The 25198-nt window shown below is 44.4% G+C and overlaps 10 protein-coding genes across 10 annotated transcripts; 5 read left to right on the top strand and 5 right to left on the bottom strand.

Annotated features, from left to right (window-relative positions):
• Nucleotides 1–2561: 2561 nt before the first annotated feature.
• Nucleotides 2562–6062, bottom strand: SNQ2 (ATP-binding cassette transporter SNQ2; the record flags this gene model as incomplete). The annotated part of the gene is made up of 1 exon (XM_018880600.1): nt 2562–6062. The coding sequence occupies one exon, from the start codon at nt 6060–6062 to the stop codon at nt 2562–2564; it is 3501 nt and encodes a 1166-aa protein (XP_018738404.1).
• A 140-nt stretch (nt 6063–6202) lies between these two features.
• On the bottom strand, nt 6203–7165 carry PDR12 (ATP-binding cassette multidrug transporter PDR12; the record flags this gene model as incomplete). Its single annotated transcript, XM_018880599.1, has 1 exon — nt 6203–7165. One exon carries the CDS (start codon nt 7163–7165, stop codon nt 6203–6205), a length of 963 nt encoding a protein of 320 aa, XP_018738403.1.
• An 851-nt stretch (nt 7166–8016) lies between these two features.
• YCP4 (Ycp4p) lies at nt 8017–8628 on the bottom strand (the record flags this gene model as incomplete). The annotated part of the gene is made up of 1 exon (XM_018880596.1): nt 8017–8628. One exon carries the CDS (start codon nt 8626–8628, stop codon nt 8017–8019), a length of 612 nt encoding a protein of 203 aa, XP_018738401.1.
• AWJ20_3569 (uncharacterized protein) lies at nt 8095–8457 on the top strand (the record flags this gene model as incomplete). Its single annotated transcript, XM_018880597.1, has 1 exon — nt 8095–8457. The coding sequence occupies one exon, from the start codon at nt 8095–8097 to the stop codon at nt 8455–8457; it is 363 nt and encodes a 120-aa protein (XP_018738402.1).
• Nucleotides 8629–11624: 2996 nt separating the features above from the next.
• On the top strand, nt 11625–12488 carry PST2 (Pst2p; the record flags this gene model as incomplete). Its single annotated transcript, XM_018880595.1, has 1 exon — nt 11625–12488. The coding sequence occupies one exon, from the start codon at nt 11625–11627 to the stop codon at nt 12486–12488; it is 864 nt and encodes a 287-aa protein (XP_018738400.1).
• A 249-nt stretch (nt 12489–12737) lies between these two features.
• On the bottom strand, nt 12738–14204 carry AWJ20_3566 (uncharacterized protein; the record flags this gene model as incomplete). The annotated part of the gene is made up of 1 exon (XM_018880594.1): nt 12738–14204. The coding sequence occupies one exon, from the start codon at nt 14202–14204 to the stop codon at nt 12738–12740; it is 1467 nt and encodes a 488-aa protein (XP_018738399.1).
• Nucleotides 14205–14517: 313 nt separating this feature from the next.
• MRPL32 (mitochondrial 54S ribosomal protein YmL32) lies at nt 14518–15069 on the bottom strand (the record flags this gene model as incomplete). Its single annotated transcript, XM_018880593.1, has 1 exon — nt 14518–15069. The coding sequence occupies one exon, from the start codon at nt 15067–15069 to the stop codon at nt 14518–14520; it is 552 nt and encodes a 183-aa protein (XP_018738398.1).
• A 1117-nt stretch (nt 15070–16186) lies between these two features.
• Nucleotides 16187–17317, top strand: CDC10 (septin CDC10; the record flags this gene model as incomplete). The annotated part of the gene is made up of 1 exon (XM_018880592.1): nt 16187–17317. The coding sequence occupies one exon, from the start codon at nt 16187–16189 to the stop codon at nt 17315–17317; it is 1131 nt and encodes a 376-aa protein (XP_018738397.1).
• A 2242-nt stretch (nt 17318–19559) lies between these two features.
• ATO2 (putative ammonium permease ATO2) lies at nt 19560–20381 on the top strand (the record flags this gene model as incomplete). Its single annotated transcript, XM_018880591.1, has 1 exon — nt 19560–20381. The coding sequence occupies one exon, from the start codon at nt 19560–19562 to the stop codon at nt 20379–20381; it is 822 nt and encodes a 273-aa protein (XP_018738396.1).
• Nucleotides 20382–22579: 2198 nt separating this feature from the next.
• On the top strand, nt 22580–23404 carry ATO2 (putative ammonium permease ATO2; the record flags this gene model as incomplete). The annotated part of the gene is made up of 1 exon (XM_018880590.1): nt 22580–23404. One exon carries the CDS (start codon nt 22580–22582, stop codon nt 23402–23404), a length of 825 nt encoding a protein of 274 aa, XP_018738395.1.
• Between the last annotated feature and the right edge of the window lie 1794 nt (nt 23405–25198).

Here is a 25198-nt window from a genome sequence, read left to right as displayed (position 1 = left end):
GAGAAAGAGACGAAACCGAATGGGGTCCCCCGATCTCGTTAAACACAGTTTGAATGTCATCCGCAAGCCATTGTGTACTGCTTTTCTGATGCAAAAACCAATCCGCTACAAATGACAGAGATTCATTGAGTGGTAGGATTTCATATCTGAATATATCTCGTAGGATTCCAACCGATGCAGTATAGTATTTCGAGCTCTGGTCATCAGAGGCATGAAGAATGGACTCTATTATACTTAGTCCTTTTTGAACTGATCCAGCAGTCTTAAAAGCTGAGATAAATTCTAATACAGTTTCAGGGGATTCAGACCAATCTATGTCAGCTTTCGATCGGTTACCTGATGTTGTGGGAGCAAAGAAATCATTCCACTCAAAATCCAAACGATCAATTCTGCCACATCTACCAAGCGCAGATATATACTTTTGAAACACAGCTTTTTCACTGCTACCAGGATTCACCATTGTTCGAAGATGATACAAAATAGCCTGATCACGAGCCGGGTCAGCAATAATTGCATCTCGCACTGCCCATAAAGAAGTGGAAGATTTCTTTTCCTGGTTCATGGCTCCACTAGCTATTGGAAAGCAATCGAAAACTTTACCAATAACTTCTGAATCAATTCGAGGAGCAACTCCTTTTTCAAATTTCTTCTCTAGATCTAACCTCATGGCCAGAGCCCTATACATGCCTGCTGAATTTCCATACTTTGCAGACAACAACAGACACTTGTCTAGAGCATCGGCAGTAATTCCGGCCGAGCATTTTGTGAATCTGTTCAGAGTTCCAAACATATGAGCCATAGCTCTAATATGCATAGGAATAAATATTTTGGGGTTAACCAAATTCGTTGAAGAAGATGGCAACTCCGTGCTATTGTCGCCATTTTTGGCTTCATGTAATGCCTCCTTGACGACAGACTCAACCATAGCGACTTGACAGGTCGAAAATATATCATCAGCATATCGTGAGTTTTTGGCTAGATCCAGTATACTGTAAACCTCATTCAACCCCTCTGTCCATAACAGCAAAAACTTGACAACAGCAGGGGTCACTCGATCAGAAGCTAGTAGCTCTCTGTAAATAGTTAAGTCGTGTTTGACTTTTTGATTGAACTCATGGTCAGAGCCAGGATATATCTGTTTCTGAAGTGAAATATGCTTAGAAAGTGCATTAATAAAAGTATCCGTTGCCTCGTATGAAGGTAATACCGACGATTCAAGATAATGGCTAACAATAATTTCGTCTGCTGCTTCTATGGTTCCACATCTTAATACCAACTGAAACCATAAATCATCTAGCTCGACATCATAGGCTGACCCGCCTCCATATATATTCAAATAAATATGGTGCAACTTTTTGAACGCATCCACATCTTCAATACCCACTTTTACAACCAATTTGTGGTCTCTATCGATTGAATATACAGTTGCATCAAAGATCTCAAGTGCCTGCCTGAATATACTTATGACTTGATTGCGAACGCTCGAAGTAGTCAGTTTGGTTCCTTCGAAACCAGATTTCCATACAAATACACAGTAGTCCATAATTGGCTTCAACGATCTCTGGCTCGCAGATTCAATCATATAACCAAGACAGTTTTCTAGAAGTGCTTGGCGGCTACTAAGTGGTTCCGAGTCTATATGAATTTTAAGCCAACTGTCAATGTCAGATCTACTCAAGTAACGAGAGGCCATTAGACGGACTATCTTAGATTTTAACTCATCTGACAATGCAACATTGGTATTTCTGCCGAATTTAGAGTGATAAGAGGTGGTCACCCTAGTAGCAGAGCTTGAACTAGCTCTTAGCCTAGCTGCAGTCAGACTCTCTGCACCTTTTTCTGATAATGGCCGCCTTCGCTCTTCTAATAATCTTAATCGCTTAATTTGTCGAATAAATGGTAACGTGTATTCTTTGGTAGTGTTTTTTACTGGTCGTCTACCTTGTTTCTTCTGAGGTGGGAAAAAAAGTGAATCCAAGACACCATACTCGTCAAGACTGTTATAAGGCTGCCCTGCTGATGTTTCGATATGACCACTACCTCTACCAATAGCCTGATCAGAGTAGCATCTTCTCAATACCAGTCCATTACGGCCACTGGCCTGTGCCAGTGAAAGTAAAAGGTTACCAGATTTCATATCCCCACTTTTCTAAAAGATTCTAACCACCCAATACCGTTAAACACCCAAATCCCAACTCAAACGTAAATAAATGAATGAATGAATGACAAAAAGAAATAAAAAATTGTATTTGGTCGTTTCTTGATTCTAGTTTGATCCAACGGTCCCGTGAAATTTCACATTTATCAACTAACCCTAAACCGCACAGCTGGCAAAATCTGGGCCTGAAAATTTCCCGCCCACTGCCGCCAAGCGCGCTTAAACCGCTTACCAGTCGAGAAATCATCCGCGAAGACGAATGTTGGTTATTTAAATTAATTTCCTGTGATACTAACCTTGGGAAGCAGGAGGGCCAGACAGGTTCACTGGCCCTTCTGGCAAAGCTTACATTTAATTTTTAGCATTGAAATACATACTTAAATAAAAAAAAAACCATGTAGGGTTAATCGTCGTGAATCTTCTTTGCAAACACAAACTGTCTGCCGATAAAGCTAATTTTCTTAAGAAAAGAGGGCCACTTAACGACTCGGAAAATAAAGTAACATAATTGGGCTCCAGCAATATTGAAAAGAATGTATGCGAAAATGATCCCAACGTTACGCCACTTGTCGCCAATACCAGTGCTCAAATTAGCATGCATAAACTCATCGCCCACAGCAAACTGGCAATACTGACAGGTGCTAGTTGAATCAGGATTTGCAAGATATCCTCCATTGGCAGCTATAAACGGGCCGGCATACTCTTGACATGTTTTCCCGGCAATAGTACTAAACACCGTGTACTCCTGCGGTTTACAAACAACTGGTAATTCATGGAAGAAGGCAATGGAGTATGCTTGAACAAAGTATGACAATGGAGACACTCTATACAAGAACCTGTAAAGACCAGTCATAAGATTTGGTCTTTGAGGTACACCGCAGTAATTAACAGTCAAATTGAATGCGGTTGAAGACAGGTTGTTGGCAGACATGATATCTGGAGACATGAAAGTGATGCCCAAAGAAATGCTGACCACATACAGCTGAAATAGGATACAGTACACAAAGTAGAAATAGCCTGGTTGGGATGTATAGTGTGTGGGATAATACAAACCAAGGAATGTCAGCGTTGATAGGGGAATGTGGACAGCAACCTCACAAATCAAGACAGAAAAGGTGAGACAGCTCCAGTGATAAGTCTGCCTGTAGTTCTTTTCACCACGTTCATAGTGATCTCTTATAGGCATTACTTGGTCGTGAATCATAGCCGCCATAGCAGGGTCTACGACGATTGAAAAAAAAAATGCAAAAACACCATTTTGAAGACCGCCAGCAGTATTACCAGCTTTGTAAAAAGTGAAGCCAACAAATAAACCAATCAGCGCAAATGAAAATGCTTTGAAAAAAAAGTACCTGGGAGTTCTCCAATAAGCTCTGGCAGTACGCTTAAACACAAGCCCAAAGTTTCTCATATATGAGTTTGGTGAGTTGTGGGGGATCATGGGAGTCGCGTGCCTGGAGTCATTCAATTCTACTATCGTAGCGTCCATCACAGCCTTTTCTCTTGACGTCGACCATGCAGACCTCATTTCGTGTGCTCCACACGAGTCCATGTTGCGTACCGTTTGTAGCAAGAAGTCAGTAGTACCAGCCAGGTTTTCGCCACGGTAGGGATCACAAGATGATCGGTTGAAATAGCGAAGAATTTCTCTTAGGTCTTGGCCAACTTTACCAAAATATGAGCATCCACCAGATGGGTCTAGTAAGAGAACATTATCAAAGTAATCAAGTTGGCTAGATGAGGGATCCCATAGAGAAGAAATAATAGCTACACCACTATCCCTAGCTAGAGAAGTCAGTAGTATTGCAAATTTGTGAGATTCTACAGTATCGAGACGATTAGTAGGTAGATCTACTATCAAAACATCAGGAAGGGCTACCATCTCTACTCCAATAGCTAGCTTCTTACGATGATAAGCGGGTAAACTGTTAGTGCCTCCTTCTTTCCCTACTAACGCATCAGCCATGTCGTACATATCCAAATCAGCAATGACTCTATCAACTATTTGCATTTTTTTAGAATCAGGCATTGTTGATGGTAACCTTAGTCGAGCAGAGAATTGTAAAGCTTCCCTCACAGTCTGATACGAGATATGGTCATCATCAGCCTGTACAAAGCCTATACAATTTGACAAGCGGGGGTCACTTCCATTAAGACGGATATTACCAGAATCCGATGTCGGAGACCGAAGAGCCAGCAATTCTGTCAAAGCTGTTAGGGACATTAGATTCTCACTAATAATTGCAGTCATCTGTCCAGATTGTACAAACCCAGATACATCATCTAAGAGACCTTCCTTGGATATATGTTGCCAGGTATACGAGGTGTCTCTTTTTTCAAAAATGTTAGAAGATCTGTTGATAGCGCCACTAGACGGCAGGTCGTCCAGCGATTTCTGGTCTTGACGGTCAGGATTCTTGAATAAGATGTGTTTTTGCGACCCTCTTGGAGCATGAGCAAAAAGCTCAGAACCAAGAGCTCCAATTAAAAGAAAAGACAGCCAGAGGGCAATTATAATCCCTACATTTCGCCAAACATGAGACCATGTATATGCAAATATATTTGCCATATACGAATCACCGACAGCAAAGACTTGATTAGGTAGTACACCAGCCATAACACACGACTGGTAAGGAGGGCCCAAATTTTCATAGCCAGGCCCACTGGGTGCAACTAGACCACAAGTCATGTTTCGGCCATGAAATTCATTTAAAAGTAAAATTTCAAAACCGTATGCCATTGGATCAATTCGATTTAGCCATCTAAACCATGGATGCATAAACGTTGTTGGTATCATATATCCCGAATATGAGAGGAAAAATATCACACTAAGAACAACAACTACGGAGCCAACTTCGGGTACGCGAATTATACTGGCCATCATCTGATAATAGCTGACAAAAGCATATGTGGTAAGTTCGACTACGAACAAGTACAGGAAAAAATGGCCAGCAGCCAGTCTGAAACTGGACAAAAAGTAATAAGGAAGTGCAAATAAGAACACGCCAATGGATCGGAATGGGAGGTCGGTAATTACTCTATGAAAATTCTCAACAGATGGGCGAATAAAGTAATATCGCCTCTGTTTAAGCAAAATCGGTCGATTGTTCATGATTACGGCGACCTCTATCAAAGCGATTGTGATGTTATAAACTAGAGCAAAGAATAGACCACCACCTTTTGAAAATGCGTCCACAGTGGTTGGATTTAGATTAAAAAACAACGGTCCCAGCACCAGGGCATTGAAAATTCCTAGGAGGAACTGAGTTATTTGGAACATTTTATCGCCCAAAATTCTTTGATATCCGCGTTTTGCTCCAAGTCTGAGCTGATGCAAATAACTTCTACTGTATAAAGGACCGGTGAACTTAGCATCTGAAGTATGTTTGGCTCTGTGCTGATCAATTTCTTCGATGAGCTTGGCATATTCAGGAGAACTTTTCCATGCTCTTTCAAGTTCCTGAGGTCTCATTAGGGGATTTTCATGGGTTTCGAGCTCTTTAGACTCTTGGACTGGACGGTGCTGGCAGTTTACATCTCGTGATGCTATTCGGGCTAGGAAGTCGTCTGTAGTCTCAGTAGCAGATGGTGCGTAGCCTAGTCTCTCAAAATATGTATGAGCAGCATCGGACCTACCAAAAAAAATCTCATGCCCATCAAATAAGATGAGCACTTTATCATAGAGATCATATACACGTTGATTGGCCTGGTGAGCAGCTGATATGGACACATTCGATATAAGGTTTGTCAGGGCACGAATTGCAATTGTGAAATCGACAGATTTTGGAGTCTCGTCCCAGCAGTAAACAGATCCTCTACAAGCAGCGGCTTCAGCCACGGTAAGTTTGTGTCTCATTAGGGGACTAGTACCAGGTACAAACTGGTTGCCAACTTTTGAATCCATTACACTTGTAAGTCCATGTTGATATGCCAAAAGGCTAACTATTTTATCTCGATATGCCTTGCTTCTACCATCCTCTAAGCGAGCCTCTACTGCAAAGTTGAGTGTCTGTCTGACCGTCAACTGAGGGAAATGTGCGTCAACTAAACTTGTGAGTATGAGTAAAGTATGTAAACAAATATAGGCCACCAAATAATAAATTTTTGACAGTCAAAAGTGTACTTACTTGATGAATTGTATATAACTTGAGACCTGTAAGACGAACGTCGTAGACTGTCCAATGTCATAGAGTCGTAGCATACCGACCCATCAACCAAGGAATAGTCATTGATGTGGCCCGATAATGTTTTGAGTAGTGTTGAACAGCCTGCATTATTGGCGCCTAACACAAGCAGCATTTCTCCCGGATACACAATGCCGTCCAATCCATGGAGAATAGTTGGATACTCTTTTTTTGCAAATAACTTGAACACAGATACTGGAAAGAGAAGAATTTTTTTTCCTAATTCGAACACAGTTGGAATAGGACCAGGTTCTGACGGTCGGCCCTTCACAACTAAATCCTTAAAAGACACTGCTGGATGGTACATATCTTCCTGAGTGGCATTACGTGGAAAGGGCCCATTACCACTTTGACCCAATGCCCGAAGTAAAACTTCTAGATTTTCATCTGCGTTGAATTCTGACGGTAGAGGTTTACCTTTTCCGACCGAATCTACAGTATCGGATGTCTTGGAACTACCTGCTGAAGTCTCTGGTTTACCTGTAGCTGTACCAGAGCTATCTCTAGTTGTGATTCTTGTAACAGATGGAGCAGGGGATCCAGCCCCGGGCCCAGAATCAGGACCAGGACCAGCACCTGCACTAGCTCTAGTATGAGCACCAGGACCAGCACCGAGACCAGCACCTACAGTGGCACTCCCACTCCCACTCAAATCAGGGCCAGTGGTATTACCAGCACGATCCCGCTTATAGCCCACTTCCTGAAAGTAATTCTCTAGCCTTTCAAGAACACCAGGGCATTCCATAGCCTTGGCAAGGTCAATTTCATCCATGCCTGGGTGGTTCTTGCCAGCGGGATCGACACCGTCAGATCTGAATACCATGCTATTCAATGCGTATTGATCTCTAAACCAACCAATATACAACCACTGGCCTCAAGTCAAGTCATATGTGAAACCACTAGGCCATAAATTACTTGACTCAATAGCGACAAATACAATCAACAATAAACTCCCTTGGTCGGATAATAGGGCCCTTTTGAACAGGGGCGCCCTAACCTCGTCAAATCGGAGATGACAATCCCATGAGTAACAGATAACTAATGGTGCATTTAACGGATAAACATATGCACATACGGATGTAACTCAGTAGTGACTAAGGTGACAAGCACAAGTTGTCACCAAGATTGCCTGTACGATATTTACGAGTTTTGGATTAACATTTGGTACCGATGGACCCGCGCTGACAATATTGTAAGCAGTTCGGTCAGGACTCTCCATGCTTTGTCACTCCACACTTTTTTTCTTTATCTTATCTCGGCTTTCTTTGCACATCGCTTAGTTTCTTTTGAAAATTTTTTTTTTCAGAATACTTTTTCAATATATTTCCACTATGTAAAACTCATTTTCGTTATAATCATGTACAGTAAAGTGTAGACTTCCCCTCACAAGTGCTCTTCACCCTCTCTTAACTCTCAACCATATGCTGCCCCTCCACCCCGCTACATCTTTCACGCACGTTGATCATGCCTCTCAATCCACCACCACCCAGCCCAACCACTCCCCCACCTCTTCATGCACACTGCAGGGACTGGCTCCAGCCCATCTCGCTTTTTTAAGACACTGCAACTTAAAAAAAAAAAAAAACCATCACGTGACGCTCATATAATTTATTTCACCTATAACTAGTATAGCAGTGCTATTTTAAAAATTCTCTTTTAAAAAAAAAATTAATATTAAAAGGAAACCTTAGAAACAGTTTCCCAGAAGGCCTTACCTTGAACTTCGGCCAATTCGAGCTCAAGCTTGCTAGGATGACGAGAGCCATCAGGAGCAGCAAAAGTACCTGCACCCCATGGACTACCGCCTCTGATTTCCTCCAAGTTGGACAGAATGTGGAAGTTGTGCTTATAACCAAGAGGAACATAGATGATACCATGATGGGCCAAGGTGGACAACGAGTTGAGGACAGTGACCTCTTGACCACCACCGGGGGTACCGGTAGAAACAAATACACCGGCATATTTACCCCAGAGAGCACCAGAAGCCCACAAACCACCAGTAGCATCCCAGAAGGCCTTCCATTGAGCGGGGAAGTTACCATAACGAGTGGGGACACCAAACAAGAAAGCATCGTAGTTGGTCAAGTCAGCAGGGCTGATGACAGGGTCGTCTGACTTAGGAGGAGCGTGCATCTTGGTGAGAATCTCGGAAGACAGAGTCTCAGGGATTTGGTAAAGGTCGGCCTTACCACCAGCAGACTCGATACCTTGTCTGATGGTAGTAGCCAAGGTACGGATGTGGCCCCAGGTGGAGTAGTAGACAATAGCGACCTTAGGAGAAGCCATTTTATCAATTGTGTTGAGATTAGTTGGTTTGAGTAGTGTTTTGTTTTCGGATATTAAAATCGGACAATCTTTTGTATCAATTGAACCGAGATGTAACCTGATGAACAGACGAACAGAACCAACACCTCGTTCCTGGAAATGAATGGCTCCTTTTATAGACAAGCTCCTAAACACTGTGGGGCTGGTATCAACACCCTTTGTGTGAGCAAACCCTAAACGGAATGCATGTATCTATCCCTGCAGGGAAGTTTCATGACCGGTACGCTATTCTCGAGCAACCATTGTATAATGTTGCTTGGCGGGCTACTGGCGGGCACAAGGGGGTAGAACCAGCTGCTGGTTTGCCTGGTTCGTATGGTGTGATGATGCGGGACCGGAAGATGCTGCCTCCGGCGGCTGGGGCTCTGCCCCAGACCCCGTAGCTCCTCTCGCTTCGCTCGAGTCGTTCTCCCCACGGTCCCAGCCATCTCCTGCGAAGCAGGAGCTACGGGGTCTGGGGCGGAGCCCCAGCTGCCAGAGGCATTGGCCCCCTGACACCAGTCAAAAATAAGGCCCGCAAGAGGTGACGTCAGCCGCTTGTGGCACGATGGACCGGCATTTATTGCTACTGTATGTTCGTCACGGGAGCAACGCCAGTCGAACCGGCGGCCAGCCAGGGGGAAGGGCGGAATGTTTGACACGCTACGGTTCCTTCAAGTCTCATAAAAAAGCCGTTCTATACCCTTGAACTAAGGTTTTACTTGTGGTTCCTAACATGTCCGGCCTGACCCTGTCCGCTTTAGAATTTAAATGCACGGCTTGTTGGTTAACTAGCAGTGGTGGTCCTCGATCTGTCACCTCGCGGAACCATCTTTCTGAGAACCCTAAACTCTATCAATTTGCATGAACCACCATGCGTCGATGGCCCGGTTTGTCCATTACAAATTTCTTATTCATGGGTTAGTAAATGCAGCTCGAAAAGGGGAAATAATAAACATATCTACTGCTCGCTCCCGGCGTGCCGATGCTGAATGCTAGCCAAGATTATCCAGGGTTCTTATGCATGTGTGTCCTTGACTGGCGAAATCCCCGACAAGCGAGTCTTCAACTGCCGCTGACAAATGTGGTTGCTAAAGTAGTGACAGGCAAAATATGGAATTGAGCCTGGGGATACTCGTTTATTTTATACATTAGACGCGAGGGTGCGGGTGCATGCCTCCGGCGGCTGGGGCTCCGCCCCAGCCCGCTGCTCCTCTCGCTTCGCTCGAGTCGTTCTGCCGACGGCCCCATAGCATGTTGTGTCATGTAGGGCACGAGCTGACAGGGACTCGATTGATTGACTGGTCGATTGACTTACTGATTCTTTAGCTGAGGATGGATTTGTGACTGGTGGATTGATTGGTCTGTTAGCTCGAACAGTGAATTAATAATCCCATTCGAGATGATACATGTTCGGCAGGAATACCCACAGTCAATAGTGCACAGTAACATTTGGCGAGGGGTTGGACACAGATGGCTAGCTTGATTGATCGGATAGGCCCGTGTTCCAGTTGACCAGTTGACAACCTGCTTTAAGCATAAACTGCATGGAACGGCATTACTGACCACGATAACCTTGGAAATAGGCTTTCCGAGCATAGTTCTTACGTGATCCTACCTAGTATGGCTTTATTACTAACGTGCTTCGTTACCTTATTCTCTCGTTGTACGTCTTCAGCCATGTCTATACAGCCCCTGTTAGGATTACCCACACTGCACTACTTCTAAGTATTACCCACTGCACTACTTCTAAATCTGTTTCTTTGTCATGTCTTAATGTTTTTTATTCATCTTCTCTCTATTCGACCTAGTTCCTTCACTCACCTCTAAACAGAACTCAGGTTCTTTATCCGATGTCATGGTCCCGCATCACTCCGGTCCGTAGCGGGCTCTTACCAAAAATGATGGTAACGGCTTACTCTTACATGCTCATACATGATACTTACATACCTCTGCTTCAGCTCCACAATGTAAGGGCGCTCCGTTGCATAGAATCGCAGTGGTTTTTCCGCATCGATCCGACCCTAGCCCGGAACTTATTTATATCCCAACTGTCTGACAATTGCCTGATATGCACCAAGCTTGAACTTGCAGCTTGAACTGCGTCGGCGGCTGGTCTTATTTATTAATCAACGAGGGGTGCCTATATTCTTTGCTCTTCCTTGCATCGAATAAACATTTTCAGTAATACATTTAAAAGGGTAATAAGTTCGCGATTCCACCTTGTTATTACTTTATACTGTGACAATTCTATTTTTGACGTTTTTTTTTGGTCAAGTCTCAAGTTAACAATGGTCGTCAAAGTTGCCGTAAGTATTATTATAATGTGTCTTGGCTTATTATGTACAATTGTTACTTGACTCCGAATGTTCCTGGTTGGTCTGTGCAGCTGTTCATGACAAAGGATTGTCTATGGGGCTTTGTTTGACTTTTACAATTTTGATATTTGTCGTATAATGACAATTGATTTTCGAACTTGGTATTGACTATGAATCGAATGAAAATTGACATTATTTGGTGATTATATGTGATATTGAGTGTTGTTGACTGGTTCTGAGGGTCTTTGTTGATGTTACATGCTACTCGTTAGAGATGTGTTAATTATTGTCTCGGGAGTTTTCTATCTCAGACTGGAGTGTTTAAATAGTATTAAGAAGTTATGAAGCTATAACTTCATAACTTTTTGGTTACTGTCTTCTAAAATCTATACTGATATTTTTTGCATTTGTCTCATGCTCGAAACTGTCTTATATTCACACTAAACCGACTAAGGTTCATTTAATGTACATGTCCATGTCATATGCACAGACAACTGTTTTTTTTTACAAAGAGTCTCTGCACTATAGCCAGTCACCAATTATATACCAGATTACTAACTTTGCTTACAGATTATCATCTACTCCACCTATGGACACATTGTTCAGCTAGCTGAGGAAGAACTCAAGGGTCTTCAACAAGTCCCTGGTGTCGAGGCACAGATGTTCCAGTTGCCTGAGACTCTGCCCGACGAGGTCCTCACTGCTATCCACGCAGCTCCTAAGCCCAACTACCCTATCATCACCCAAGATGACTTGGTTAAGTTCGACGGTTTCTTGTTTGGCTTGCCAACTCGTTACGGTACTTTCCCCTCTCAATTCAGTTCGTTCTGGGATGCTACTGGCGGTCTGTGGGCCACTGGTGCCTTATATGGCAAGTACTACGGTCAATTCGTTTCCACTGGTACCCCCGGTGGTGGTCAAGAGGTGACTATTAGAAATTCCATGTCATCGTTTGCTCACCACGGTTTGCTTTACGTTCCTCTTGGATACAAGAACTCGTTTGCTCAACTCAGCAGTTTAGATAGTGTTCACGGAGGCAGTCCATGGGGTGCTGGTGCTTATGCTGGTGCCGACGGTTCTCGTCAACCATCTGCCTCTGAGAAGGAGGTTGCTGAGATCCAAGGAAAGTCGTTTGGTGAGATTCTTGTCAGAGCTCACGGTGGTGCTGCTGCTCATGCCTCTACTTCCGAATCCACTGGTGCCACTACTGGTACTGCTGCTGCTGCTGGTGGAGCTGCTGGTGCCGCTGCTACTTCTTCTTCTGGAGCCCCTGCTTCTGGCAACGCTGCTACTGGTGCCGTTAACAAGGCCACTAATACTGCCACTGGTGCTGCCAACACTGCTACCGGAGCTGCTTCTGGCGCTGCCCACACCGCCTCTGGTGCTGCCACTGGAGCTGTCAACACCGCTGCCGGAGCTGCCTCTGGCGCTGCTGGTGCCGTAACCGGTGCTGCTGGCCGTTCTTCCCAACCCACCGAAAATGAAAAGCCAAAATCCGGCAGCAAGTGCTGCATCGTAATGTGAACACTGCATTTTGTCTACCTATTTTCCAATGTAATTTATCCCCCTTAATTTAATGTACTTTCTTTCGTCAATTCCTTCTCACGCGGTTTCCCGGGACTGCTAGCTGGCCTTCGGAGGCTGGGGCTCCGTCCCAGACCTCGCTGCGCTCGAGTCGTTGCACCGACGGTCCGGGCCAACTCCTGCGAAGCAGGAGCTACGGGGTCTGGGGCGGAGCCCCAGCCGCCGGAGGCACAGGGGGGGGGGCTCGATTTACTCGTCGAAGTTGAAGGAGAAAGAAGAGCTCTCTTCGCTGTCGATGAGCGTGTGCCATTTTCCTTTACTGTTGCGGGCGTTTTCGATTTTTTGGACCCCTTCGAGTGCTGTTGCAAGCGTTTCGGGAGACTTCGAGGCTATGAGGGTTTTGAGTCTGTCAAAGACATCTTTGCAGTCTAGCTCGTTTTTGAACCCGCTGATCTGGTCGGACTTGTTCTTCAGGAAGTCAAGTACGAATGGTAGTTTGGGATTGGGCACGAAGTTGCCCGTCATGGCGATACTGGTGTCGAGGTTCACCACCAGATGCCACCAGCCGGCTGGAACGTACATGGCCTGGCCGACATGGCAGATTCCTTCGTGAAACCCAGGCTGTCTTCTCGCTTGCTCATAAAATCCGCCGAGAAACCATTCAGCGACTGATACGGGAGCAGTGACCTCGCTTTCGAGTTCTCCGTCAACCGTCACGCCTGGGGGTGGAGAGTCTGGTGGGAACATGATCCAGTATTTACTGCCTCCACTGACTATCGAGTTCCATGCACTGGTTCCGTTGGGATCTTTATGGAACCCGGATCCGCTACGGCCACAGCCAATAATCAGCCATCTGTAATCTGGACGCTGGTTGCCAAACAGGTTGAACCAGTCTCTCTCGTTGTCGAAGATATCTGCCAGTGGAACCTGATACTTCAAACTTTTCAATGCACTTGATTTACAATCGAATAAATATAATGGCGACTCGTCCTGGTTGCTTTCCATGTACTGGGCATACACTTTCAGCTTCCAGCTCATATACTCCTGGTAAAAGATAGTGTCGCCAAACACTTCTAACAGCTGGTCCATGGTCCAGTCGGCAATGCGCTCTTTCAGTTGGACCATAAACGGTTTATTATGCCATTCTGAGTCGAACTGTTCACATGAAATCTCCGACTCACTCTCAAAACAGTGGATATTCTGACGTTTACTGATATGCTCTTCTGATCCAATGAGTTTGGTATAGTCAATCTGTGAACATTGAAACGGTCTAAAAAGAAAATCTGAATACACAACTCCACTACAGTCGACTATCCGTGAACTGTCAACATCTTTTTGTCCATCTGAAACAGCGCCCAGTCCCCAGAATGACCGTCGCCAGCTTCCATACCATGCCTCGGGTACATGTTTCTGATTATACATCATCAACTTCCACAGCTCGTCAAACGAACTATATGCATACAACGCTTTACAAGCATATCCCGTGTGAAGCAGATCGAGAGGTGATTCAATCTCCTGGAGAATCGCCATAAGAATCTCTTCTGGTAGACTGCCAAAATACGGACCCAGTGTCTGTAAACGCAGGGCAGTGTCATTACCGCCCATTAGCATAAGCGCATTTCCCTTTGGCAGCACTCCCAGTGGATGCTTCGTCACAAAGCTATCTAGCGATCCCAGCTTCCGCTTCTTCTGGGTGTTAGCCACGGCCTCAACCATTTCTATTGTTCTATCAACCGGCAGGTTCTGACCCCAGCTTCCCCTGAGAACATGAAGAACATGCCGATCCTGAAAAATTTCCAGCCGTTCGTAGAGTCCCTGACTGCCTCCGGCAGCTGGGGCTCTGCCCCAGACCCCATGGCTCCTCTCGCTCCGCTCGAGTCGTTACGTCGAAGACAGGAAGAGAATCTCTCGAGGAAACGTCCTGGAATCTGAGGACGGAGTTCCTGGGTCTGGGAAAGAGTTTCTCTCGTTGGGAAGAGGTGTCTCCACTTTGAGATCATGACGACTATTTACATTATAATTTACAGGCCTATTTGGATGATGAAGATGATTTTGTATATGGAAGAGTCCGTGGCCGCCTATACAGATACTCTTCTTTGTCCTTCAGCTTCTTATCATATGCAGATTGCCTCTTACCGGGATAGAGGACTCGTCGGTCGATTGCGGGAATGTCTTTATCACTATAAACCGATCCTTCCGGTGTGTTGGACTCTGAAGCGGCCTTGTCTCGTAGTTTCCATACTCTTTGGATCTCCTTAACACAGTTCATACACAGGGTATGTGCTCTTTTGACATGGCCACAGGACGGGCATCTGTTCAAATTCAAGATTTCTTTGACCTGCTTGTTTCCTGCCAGTTGTCTCTGACGTCTTTTTCTGTGTGAAACCTTCTTTTTGGGTGCTGCCAGGTATGTTCCTTCTGACACTTTAGACTCAGCTTCTTCTGATCCAAGTCCTGGCAGACGGAGTCGAATGCCCAGTCCAATCTGTTCTCCCAGTCTAGGTAAAAGTCCAGACAATCCCGTTGGGATGTTGAAACCCTTGATGATCCCCGTGGCTCTGAAAATTGACTGTGCCAGCATTCTTGTTGTGTATGACTAGCCGGTTAGTCTGGAATCTGTGCTCTGACTTGTAAAGTCACTATTCATTTTTTTCAATGTTCGTGAACCGCATCACATGATATACCCCTACCTCCGACACTTCATATGGTGCAACATGCATTCGGCGGCTGGGGCTCCGCCCCAGACCCTGGTCGCTCCTCTGGCTACATTCGAGTCGTTGTCCGGTGGTCTTGAAGACTGCTTCTTTTTGGTCTGTCGTCTGTATGTCTGTTTCATAAAACCATTTCTGATCAAAATATGAATGGCTAAATAATTCAGGACGTGCATTGAACCTGTTATAGAGATTGTTTCAGTCTGACCGCCCTGGTATGTCCAATGATTGCCCTTTTTTTCGTGATAATACCTCATGTGCATTGTTTCTATTTGCCCTATTTCAATGGATGCAGAACAGGGGTGATTCGGTGCACCGGTCGTATACCGATTTTGAAGCTTCGATTTGACTGGTAATAATTAGATTTCAATTGATTAGAATTTAATTGATGATTAGAATTTAATTGATGATTAGAATTTAATTGATATGATCGGAACCCCTCGTGATATTTCACACTTCCCGCTAGAGTCCAGTTCTGGAAGTGTCTGTTGACCGAGGTTTTAGTTACCCCTGAATGCACGGCTTAAAATATGTCGTTTTAGAAGCGTGCTCGATACGTGGACTCATGGTTGGGGTAAAAGCTTATTTTACGGGAGGGGTGAGAGGAGATAATAAAAATACAGGCATGTGTGTCGAGTTGGATTTAAAAAAGTCAGAAGTGCATTTGGTGCTCCGTGAAGGTTTAGAAAATTATTTTTAAGGGCTTTTGGTGCCATAATTAGCCAACCCAGCTTGATTACCCCGGACATTGATTTATTTTGTAAACAACGGCAGATAACATAGTATCAGGTAAGGCACACCCACATAGCGCCGTACAACACGTACGCATAAACAAGTATTTAAGAACACGCGAGGAACTTTTATTAGATGAAAGCATACAGTACTACGCCAGTACCGCCGACAGTTAAACTTGAGACGGCCCGACAGGATTCAGCGCGACCGCTAGTACCGCCACGAAGTCGCCCTTATTCTGCTATTTATTCCAAGATGTCTACTACTACTGTTGAACCAGGTACCGAGGAGAGGATGTTAGTGACTCCATCAAGCCACGTAGGCTTTGACTCTATCACGTCTCAAATTGAAAAACGGTTGTTAAAGCGTGGATTCCAATTCAATTTAATGGTTGTTGGTCAATCTGGTCTTGGAAAGTCCACTTTGATTAATACTTTATTTGCTTCTCCATTAGTGACTTCTTATGGTCGAACCAATCCCACTGAAGCTGTGGAGCGTACCCCTGAAATCAAGGTCGAGAGGTGCTATATCCAAGAAAACGGAGTCAAGCTCAAACTTAATATCATTGATACTCCAGGGTACGGAGATCAAGTTAATAATGAAAAATGCTGGGAACCAATTGTCAAATATATCTATGATCAACAAGCCAGTTATATCCGTAGAGAGCTGACTGCCAGTAGAGAGAAATATCCTGTTGACACTAGAGTTCACTGCGTTTTATTTTTTATTCAACCTACTGGTCATGGCTTGAAACCAATTGATATTGCTGTTTTGAAAAGACTGACTGAAATTGCCAATGTTGTGCCAGTTATTGCCAAATCAGACTCTTTGACTTTAGACGAACGGGCTCAATTCAAACAGACCATCCAAGCCGAGATTGCCCACCATAATTTGAAAATCTATCCTTATCCTAATGATGAGTATGACGAAGACGAACGCGCATTGAATGATAGAATTAAGAGCCAGATTCCTTTTGCCATAGTCGGATCCGACCGCACTGTCCTTGTCAATGGTAGAGAGGTACGTGGTAGAAAGAACAGATGGGGTGTTATCAATGTTGAAGATGAGACTCATTGTGAATTCTCTTCATTGAGAAACTTCCTTATCAGCACCCATCTGCAAGATCTCATTGATACTACCGCCCACACCCACTATGAAGCATTTAGAAAGAGACAACTCACAGCTCTCAAGGAGAACTCGCGTGATAGAGAAGCCAGCAGTGCTACTACTTCGGCTACTGCCCCGGCCCCTCCAACTACCGGAGTGAGCACTGCTACTCAGGGCCCCTTTATCCCCTCATTAGCTCCTGGAGTTCCCCCAACCAACCCCTCACAAGCTCCTCCAAGACCCACAGTCGCTCCTCCTGTGCCAATTCCTAAAGATTAGATTTCCACTATCATGTGAATCGCTTAAGACTAGAAATGTCCTTGAAAAATGTCCTTTGCCTCCTACCTATTCCACATGTTATCCTCTCCTCGCACAATTCACGGATTTCACTTCCACTTCACACTTCACCTCATGATTCTATCAACTCACCCTTGATATTTGCTTAATTGGTTGCTTCTGTTTACGTTTTATGTTATGTGGGCATTGCCCGATCTTTTTATTCTTGTCTCTTATGTCTCAAATACTATATGTTAAAAGTACTGATCTCGCCCTCCCATCAAGAGTGTGCGCCTATCACCATCTCATCATCATATTTCGTTCTTCCCAGAAGATGCAAAATCGTGGTTGGCACCGTAGACGTAACGTCTTGCAGCGAGAGGGGCCATGGGGTCTGGGGCGCAGCCCCACCCTCCGGAGGCACTCTGACACCCCATCTCCGGCATCGTGGGTCCGGACACTTATCCGACTGACAATCGGAACGGTTTCACCAGGAGTTCCTGGAGCCGGTGGTACGAAATAGGCGAAATACCCGATTAGTGACAGACGCCTTCAATGTGACATGGGTCCATAGGCCTGGGCAAGACAGTCTATTATAATACCGAAGTGGGGGTCTGGTTCTGGACTCGAATTTTTGACCATAGAAATAGCACCATTTATTTCACCTACGGAGGAGTGAGCGAGGTCGTAGCGCTATACAGGTGTGGTACGGTGATTAGGAACTAATGTCCTCGGTCGGTCGTATATAGATTCTTCGGTATACGTTTTTTCCGCTCGATCCTAAGAATTATCTAGCTCTATACGAAATGATTTTTTAGCTTCGTGAAGTTGCGATGCCAAGATCAGTTGAACAGTTTGAAACAGGTCAGGCAGTCCTTGTACCTGGGTTGACCTGCCATTTTGGTTTTCTGATCCCTTATCTCCAGATATTTGCAGTCCGGTAGTAATCGTCCTTTTAACCGCACTACGAGTATTTACCCCTCATTATTGACAACGTTCGTAAACTTAATCTCGGATAAGCGATTACACATTGGGCCAGAGATCCGCAGATCAATGTGGGGTAACAGGATCGGGTGAAGTTTTAGACGACCGTTCGGGTTCAAAATATATTGTTTATTGGATGACTAGGAGAGTTTCGGCACCAGCTGCTAGCATGAGAGCCTGTATTAGGAGCGAGGGGTGTCAGTCAATGGCCACCAGTAATTTATCCATTCATCCTGAAACACATTCATACAGCATTGAGATGTGTCCCTAACAGGCTGGGTTGTCAAAGATTATTAGTCCTCGAACACAAATATCAAAAAATGCTGTGAATATATAAATCAAAAACTAATCGATTCGGCTATACCACTTGATTAGAGATCCGAGCTCAAGAACGGTAGTATTATTATCAGATACCGAGACTGGTCCATTAGCTTGCACTACTTACGCTGCTTGGATGTCACTACTTACTACTACATCTGCAGCGGTACCCCTCCATTGTGCTGACCCCCCTCTGCCCCACTCTAAATAGCAAAATTGTCGCCAAGTCCATGCATCGGTCTTGTTGAATATCCCACTATACATGACTGTTGCGTACAATAACGGATAGTAATATAGCGGGATTTTGAGGCGGCTGGGTGATATGATAGTGGGATGACAGGATGCTCTTACAATTGACATGGTGGGATGGTGGGACAGTTTGCGGGGTAATAGATCTCAGACTAACACCCTAAGGACCGTAGTTACAACTGTCGGACAACCATTTTTAGTCTCAGGATCATTTTGTGTTGGCCTGTTGATACAGTATAAACCTTATTCATGTTTTATTCAATATTGATTTGCACTCATGTCCTCCGGTATATCCGCCTTAAGCAGTCGAGAAGAGATAGCTAAAGCCACCTCATGCCATCCACCCGTTAATACCTGTGACCATGTATCGACCGACATACAGAAGTCTGATAAAAACGCGGGGTACAGCGTTGCTGCAGAACTGCCCCCCTGATGATATTTCCCCTCCTTAGGTATTAACCAAATTGGGCAATGTTATATCGAAGAGCATTTGTTCTGATGATTCTCGCCAATGCTACCCCCATATTTCCCACAAATATAAAAAGACTGGATTATCATGCTTGTTAAAGTTGTTAATCTTTTGCAATCTACACATTGATAGGCAGCAGCAACTTATCTTATCACACCTCTTATCACGTTATCACTTCTATAAAGTAAACACAAGTTTGAGAAACATCCCTAGTGAAAGCCCATAATGGATCCCAAGGATAATACAGTCACTCAATTGGAAGATATGAATTCCGACCGGTCGGCCTCTAACGAAGAAGCCTTCCACACAATTTCCAGGATCAGAACTTCAGGAACTAATAATGAAATTGTTCACATTGGAGATATTAAAGTGCATAGACATGAGTTCATTGAGGCGTTTGGTATGAGCGCTGGTATTCGTGAAGCCCCGACCCGAAAGTTTGGTAATGCTTCAGTTCTTGGATTATGTGCTTTCTCACTCACCACTTTTGTACTTGCATTGGTAAATATTAATGCCAGAGGCGTAACAGTCCCCAATATTGTGGTGGCCTTGGCATTTTTCTATGGTGGTATGATTCAAGTTATTGTGGGTATGTGGGAGATTGTTGCTGAAAACACATTCGGTGGTTGTACATTTGCTTCTTATGGTGCTTTCTACTTGTCGTATGGAGCCATTAGTACCCCAGCATTCGGAATCCAAGCGGCATATGGAGAAAATATCGCAATGTTATATAATGCACTTGGATTCTACTCGACAGGTTGGTTCATCTTCAGTTTCCTCATGCTCATCTGTACTATCCGATCAACCTGGCCACTATTCCTGATGTTTATCACCATTGCAGCATCTTTCTTGTTAAATGCCATTGGTTACTATTCCGCTAACACCACTTGTATCCATGCCAGTGGTGGCTTTTCTTTTGCTACTGCTGCCTTTGGTTGGTATATGGCAATGTCCTTTTTGTGCACAAACGAGACTACTTATTTCAGAATCAGTCCTCTATTTATGCCTGGTGCCCAACATGTTCCCAAGGATGAGGAGGCTAACTAATGTCTCTCTCTCTTCCGTTTCGTATTTATATTTTAGTCCATAGTTAATTGATATTGTTTTAGTTTTTGTCAGTGACAGGAAGATGAACGTGATTATGAGTGAATAGTGTCAGTGACATCGATATCAATGTTGAGTTGCATGAGAAGACGATGGTATGTCTTTAGTCTGTAGAGTAACCAGCTAAATTAAAAGTTGGCAAATGCACGTTATCTGTCTGATGTGTAGCTTCTGTCAGCTCATATGTTATAACTTGACACAGTACCAAGACTACGCTCAAGTCGTGAAGAACATGTTACAAGACAACAAGTATCAACAAAAAAAATACTATTGCTCACTGGACCATGATTTTGCTGAATATTAATAGAGTGCAAAAGATACACCAAGGAGAAAAAAATCGAAAATATTCGATTTCTAAGCTAGAATGGACTAACTCTTAGTTATATACTTTCGATAAAACTGCCGAGGCTGTGGGCAAGTCCGCGGATTTCGTAGACCTAGCGATGACTTCCCCGGATTTCGAACTGCAGGTGCATTAAACAGCCGCTGCTGGGGACAAAAAACACGGCAGTCGGAGTTCCCCTGGCCCGACAATTACAGATGCGGATAGTTAGTAAACCGATAAGTGTCTTGAGATCAGAAAGAGTTGACATCCGGTGCACCGATAAAGTAAACAGGCTGCGGATGTGCGGAGGTTTTCTTGGGTAAAGGCTTAGGAGCTCGGAAAATGACAGGAGTTCTCTACAGCCCGTTCCTCCGCCCAACCCCTCCTGACCCCTATATCCTTAGTCCTTTACCCCTTGACCTCCCTTTTTCCCCTTTACTCGCATTGATTCTGTACCCCTTAGTAGTGTCCAAAGCCACGACGGCAGCCCGATTTTTCAGCAATCTCCTGCGAAGCAGGAGCCACGGGGTTTGGGGCGGAGCCCCAGCCGTCGGAGACAAAAACAAGCCCCACAACCAGCACCACTAAACTAGTAAACTTAGTAAACCCATATAACGGTCATATTCTCTTACGCTGGAACGACATCCTTATAACGCACGCCATACGAAACGAACTTTAACAGGCGCCGCCTCCTTAACAGCAGAGGTCGCCATATTCGGATGCGTTTCTCCATCTCTCCGGACGTTATTTAGGGGTAAAGAGACAAACGTTCGTATTAGGCAATAAGTTTAAAAGGGAGTTGACGGGTTGCCAGAGCGTCAATCCCCCGCTAGTCCATGCATTTCTACCCCGCGAAAAGCTCCATCGGTCCGGATCATGCTTGTCATGCTTATTCTATCACAGTAGGAGTACGTTTTCGGTGCCAAGTATCATGTGCAGCACAGGGTCACGACACCGCCTCAAATCAGACTCAAATTATGAAACCAAACTAAAGTAGTGGACGAAATTCCATTTGAGCCCTTAAATCCGCGCTCACTGCTCGGTTCTGAGTGATCCCAGTAAGCAGACCATCTGTCCGTATTTGTGACAAAAGCGAGATCTGTCGCGTTCTAAACCCGATATGGCCAGTTGATGATAGTTCTATGTCTATCTAAAGCAAATTAAACCCTGAACTTCATGTGATCAGGTCAAGATTTCTCTAGTTCGGTTTGTTCGTTGGGACGTCTTTTTCGTACCATTTATTCCCACTCGCGTGTTTTCGGAATCGTATATCCTGGTGTAAATAACACGACGGCTATAGTTCGCTCCAAAATCGATGGAAAGTCCATGTTGTTGATACTTCGCTACCAGTATACCGGATCACATCAACTAATTATGACTATGGGGCTGTCGGCGAAGAACACCAACCATTAGTAATATTCATGTATACTTTGCTATATAACGATACAGGCAGTTAATGTATGATGGTAATATAGAGCAATACATCGAGTCAGTTCCTATTTGGATTGACCAGAGTCAGAGAATACACAGTATTTTCCGAGACAATCATGTTTTTTTTTCTCTTTGTGCCTCAGCACTTTTGTTTTTCCCTTATACCGGCCCCACCTGCAAGATCAGGAGTAGGGGCATGCACTTTGAATGCATATCGGATAATTGCTTTTGCTGAGAAAAATAGTCAACTGCTTTTTGAACCCCATGACATTTATATAAAGCCAGGTCGCCCTAGCAAAAAATCACTTTGTTTTACTGATCTAATATACAATTGGACTTGAATTCCAGATCTGCGGTAATTTTCTAGCTCAACTAATAATTAACAATGTCTGATATCGAAGCTAATCCCACTGCATCCACAATCAAGCCTCCTTATGGAGCCGAGCACGGTGAAGATACCAACCATGCCGTGGCCCGTATCATCACCTCTGGTGACGATAATGAATTTATTCACATTGGTAACACAAAGGTGTACAGAGACGAATTGATTGCTGCTTTTGGTGGTACTTTGAACCCCTCTCTCCACGCTGCTCCATCCAGAAAGTTCGCCAACCCCTCACCTCTTGGTTTGTGTGCCTTTGCCTTGACCACTTTCGTTCTTTCTTTGGTCAATGTTCAAGCCCGTGGTGTCCAGACTCAAAACATTGTCGTTGGTTTGGCCTTTTTCTATGGAGGTGCTATTCAATTGCTTGCTGGTATGTGGGAGATGGTTGTTGAGAACACTTTTGGTGCTACTGCCCTCAGTTCTTATGGTGGTTTCTGGATGTCTTTTGGTGCCATTCTTACCCCTAGTTTTGGTATTCTTGATGCCTATACTGATCCCAAGGATCTTGAGAGTGCTCTTGGATTCTACCTTATTGGCTGGTTTATCTTCACCTTCCTTATGTTGTTGTGCACCATCCGATCTACTGTGGCCTTCTTCTCTCTGTTCTTCTTCCTTGACGTCACTTTCATTCTGCTTGCTGCTGGTAACTTTTCTGGTCATGTCGGTGTCACCAAGGCCGGTGGTTGGTTCGGTATCATCACTGCTTTCATTGCCTGGTACAATGCCCTCGCCGGTGTGGCCACCAAGGAGAATTCTTGGTTGACTTTCAAGCCTATTTTCATGCCTGGTGCTCAACGTATTGAGAAGAAATCCAAGAGTCAATAAATTGAAAAAGTATTTGTTTGATTTTTGCTTTTGTATTCATTTATTTGCTTTTTAGTTGCTAGCGCTGTATGACACTCTTAATATCCTTTTAATTTAATTTAACTATTTAACTTTGTGCTGTATTATGCTTTTTTTTGGTTGGTTGGACGTGCCTCCGGCGGCTGGGCTCCGCCCAGACCTGGTTGTGCTCGCTTCGCAAGCCGTTTTGGGGGGTGTGGCAATTGTCGGCTTTTTTGACGGACATGAATCCCCCTGAAAGCTGTGAAGAAGAAGATGCCCGTCTCGAAATGAGCACTGCATATCGATTGTAGACTTGGATCTTTTGCTTCCTGTTTGGGATATTTTGTTGCTACTATTGTTAGTCGATCGTCATACGTTATACTAGATTAAAAAGGGCATTTCCAAGGTTGCATGGATTCTGCATGGATTATCCCATCAAAACAATCCCCAGCAGAACGTATATTTCCCGAAACAATAATTAAGTCGGGAAAAATTAGCTTTGGCTCCGAAAAGGTATTGTCCGCGAGAGATGCTGGGCATCACCTACAGAAGCGCATTTTTCTCCCCAGAAAACTGCTTATGCATCAAACCGCTGGCCGTTGTTTATATTTTAACCGCCAATTGACACCTGAAATCTCTATTATCCGGATGCTCATCTCCTTTGAAAAAAAAGATGATGCTTGAAAAATGTGAACTAATCAACGCGGCAATATCCAGAACTGGCTCGATCGATGATGATGATATAGATTATTAAGCTATTTCAAGCTCATTGATCCTGCTGCTATAAATCGGTGGGTCCATTTTAACACCTGAGACTCGACAATTAGCTCACTCAACTCACCCCTGATCTACGAGAGAGGGGTAGATCAAGTTGCCAAACAGGAACTGCCAAGCTGAAGGTCGTTAGACAACTGACTTCTCCATATAGATTCAATTCTAACACTGCCGCATTCTAACGGTGACAGAGCTGGCATAAGACTGACAAAAACTACCGTGACAGCTGACTTTGTACCTAGCCCATGCAGACAAGAAGTCGGTCTAATTAGCAGTAAACAGGCCACTGTAGTAGTACAATGTTTATATTCAATGTTTCAATAGGAGAATATTGAACCAAAGAGACTAGGAGATCAGCTGTAAAATGGTAACTATATGGCTAGCTAGCTAGCTAGCTACCTGCTGTATATTTTCCTTGTCTCTTCAAAGACTGTTCCGATATAATGACATATTCATCTGTCGCTATTGAGTCTACAAGATGTTTCAATTACCCGCTGGTACTGGGATTATACCTCAACTTCGGCTTTAGTCCATTGAGCGGGGTATTAGTCGTTGTTGAGAATAAACAAGATACAAATCATGTGAACATGATCAACAGAGACCCCCATCGTTCATTCCCGCCAAGTTGATCCAGTACACAGATACAGATCGATAGCCTGCAAGTACCACCAGTAAAATAGAGTTTGACCAACTCTTCTTGCAGCCCATCGAGCAGAGATTTTAGTTTAGCTTTTCAAACTTAAGACAATACGCGACCCAGCAGGTGTAAAAATACCACCATTAAACTTCCACCCGCATTGCATCACCGAGTACCTCTTTTTCCGGTAAAAAATAGCCAGTGGGGGTCGAAGACGGAACGACTCGAGCGCAGCGAGAGGAGCAATGGGGTCTGGGGCGTAGCCCCAGCCGCCGGAGGCATATCCGAACACCCTCAGACTCGACCAACGGCTATTTTGGATGACAGTTACTCTCAATGGGTGAGCAGAGCAGGTGCTGATCAGAGCGCGGAGTTGAAAACGT

Source organism: Sugiyamaella lignohabitans, chromosome B (genome assembly GCF_001640025.1).
Source record: "Sugiyamaella lignohabitans strain CBS 10342 chromosome B, complete sequence".
In the NCBI taxonomy this organism is placed as follows: Eukaryota; Fungi; Ascomycota; class Dipodascomycetes; order Dipodascales; family Trichomonascaceae; genus Sugiyamaella; species Sugiyamaella lignohabitans.
This window is presented reverse-complemented; position numbering and strand designations above follow the sequence as displayed.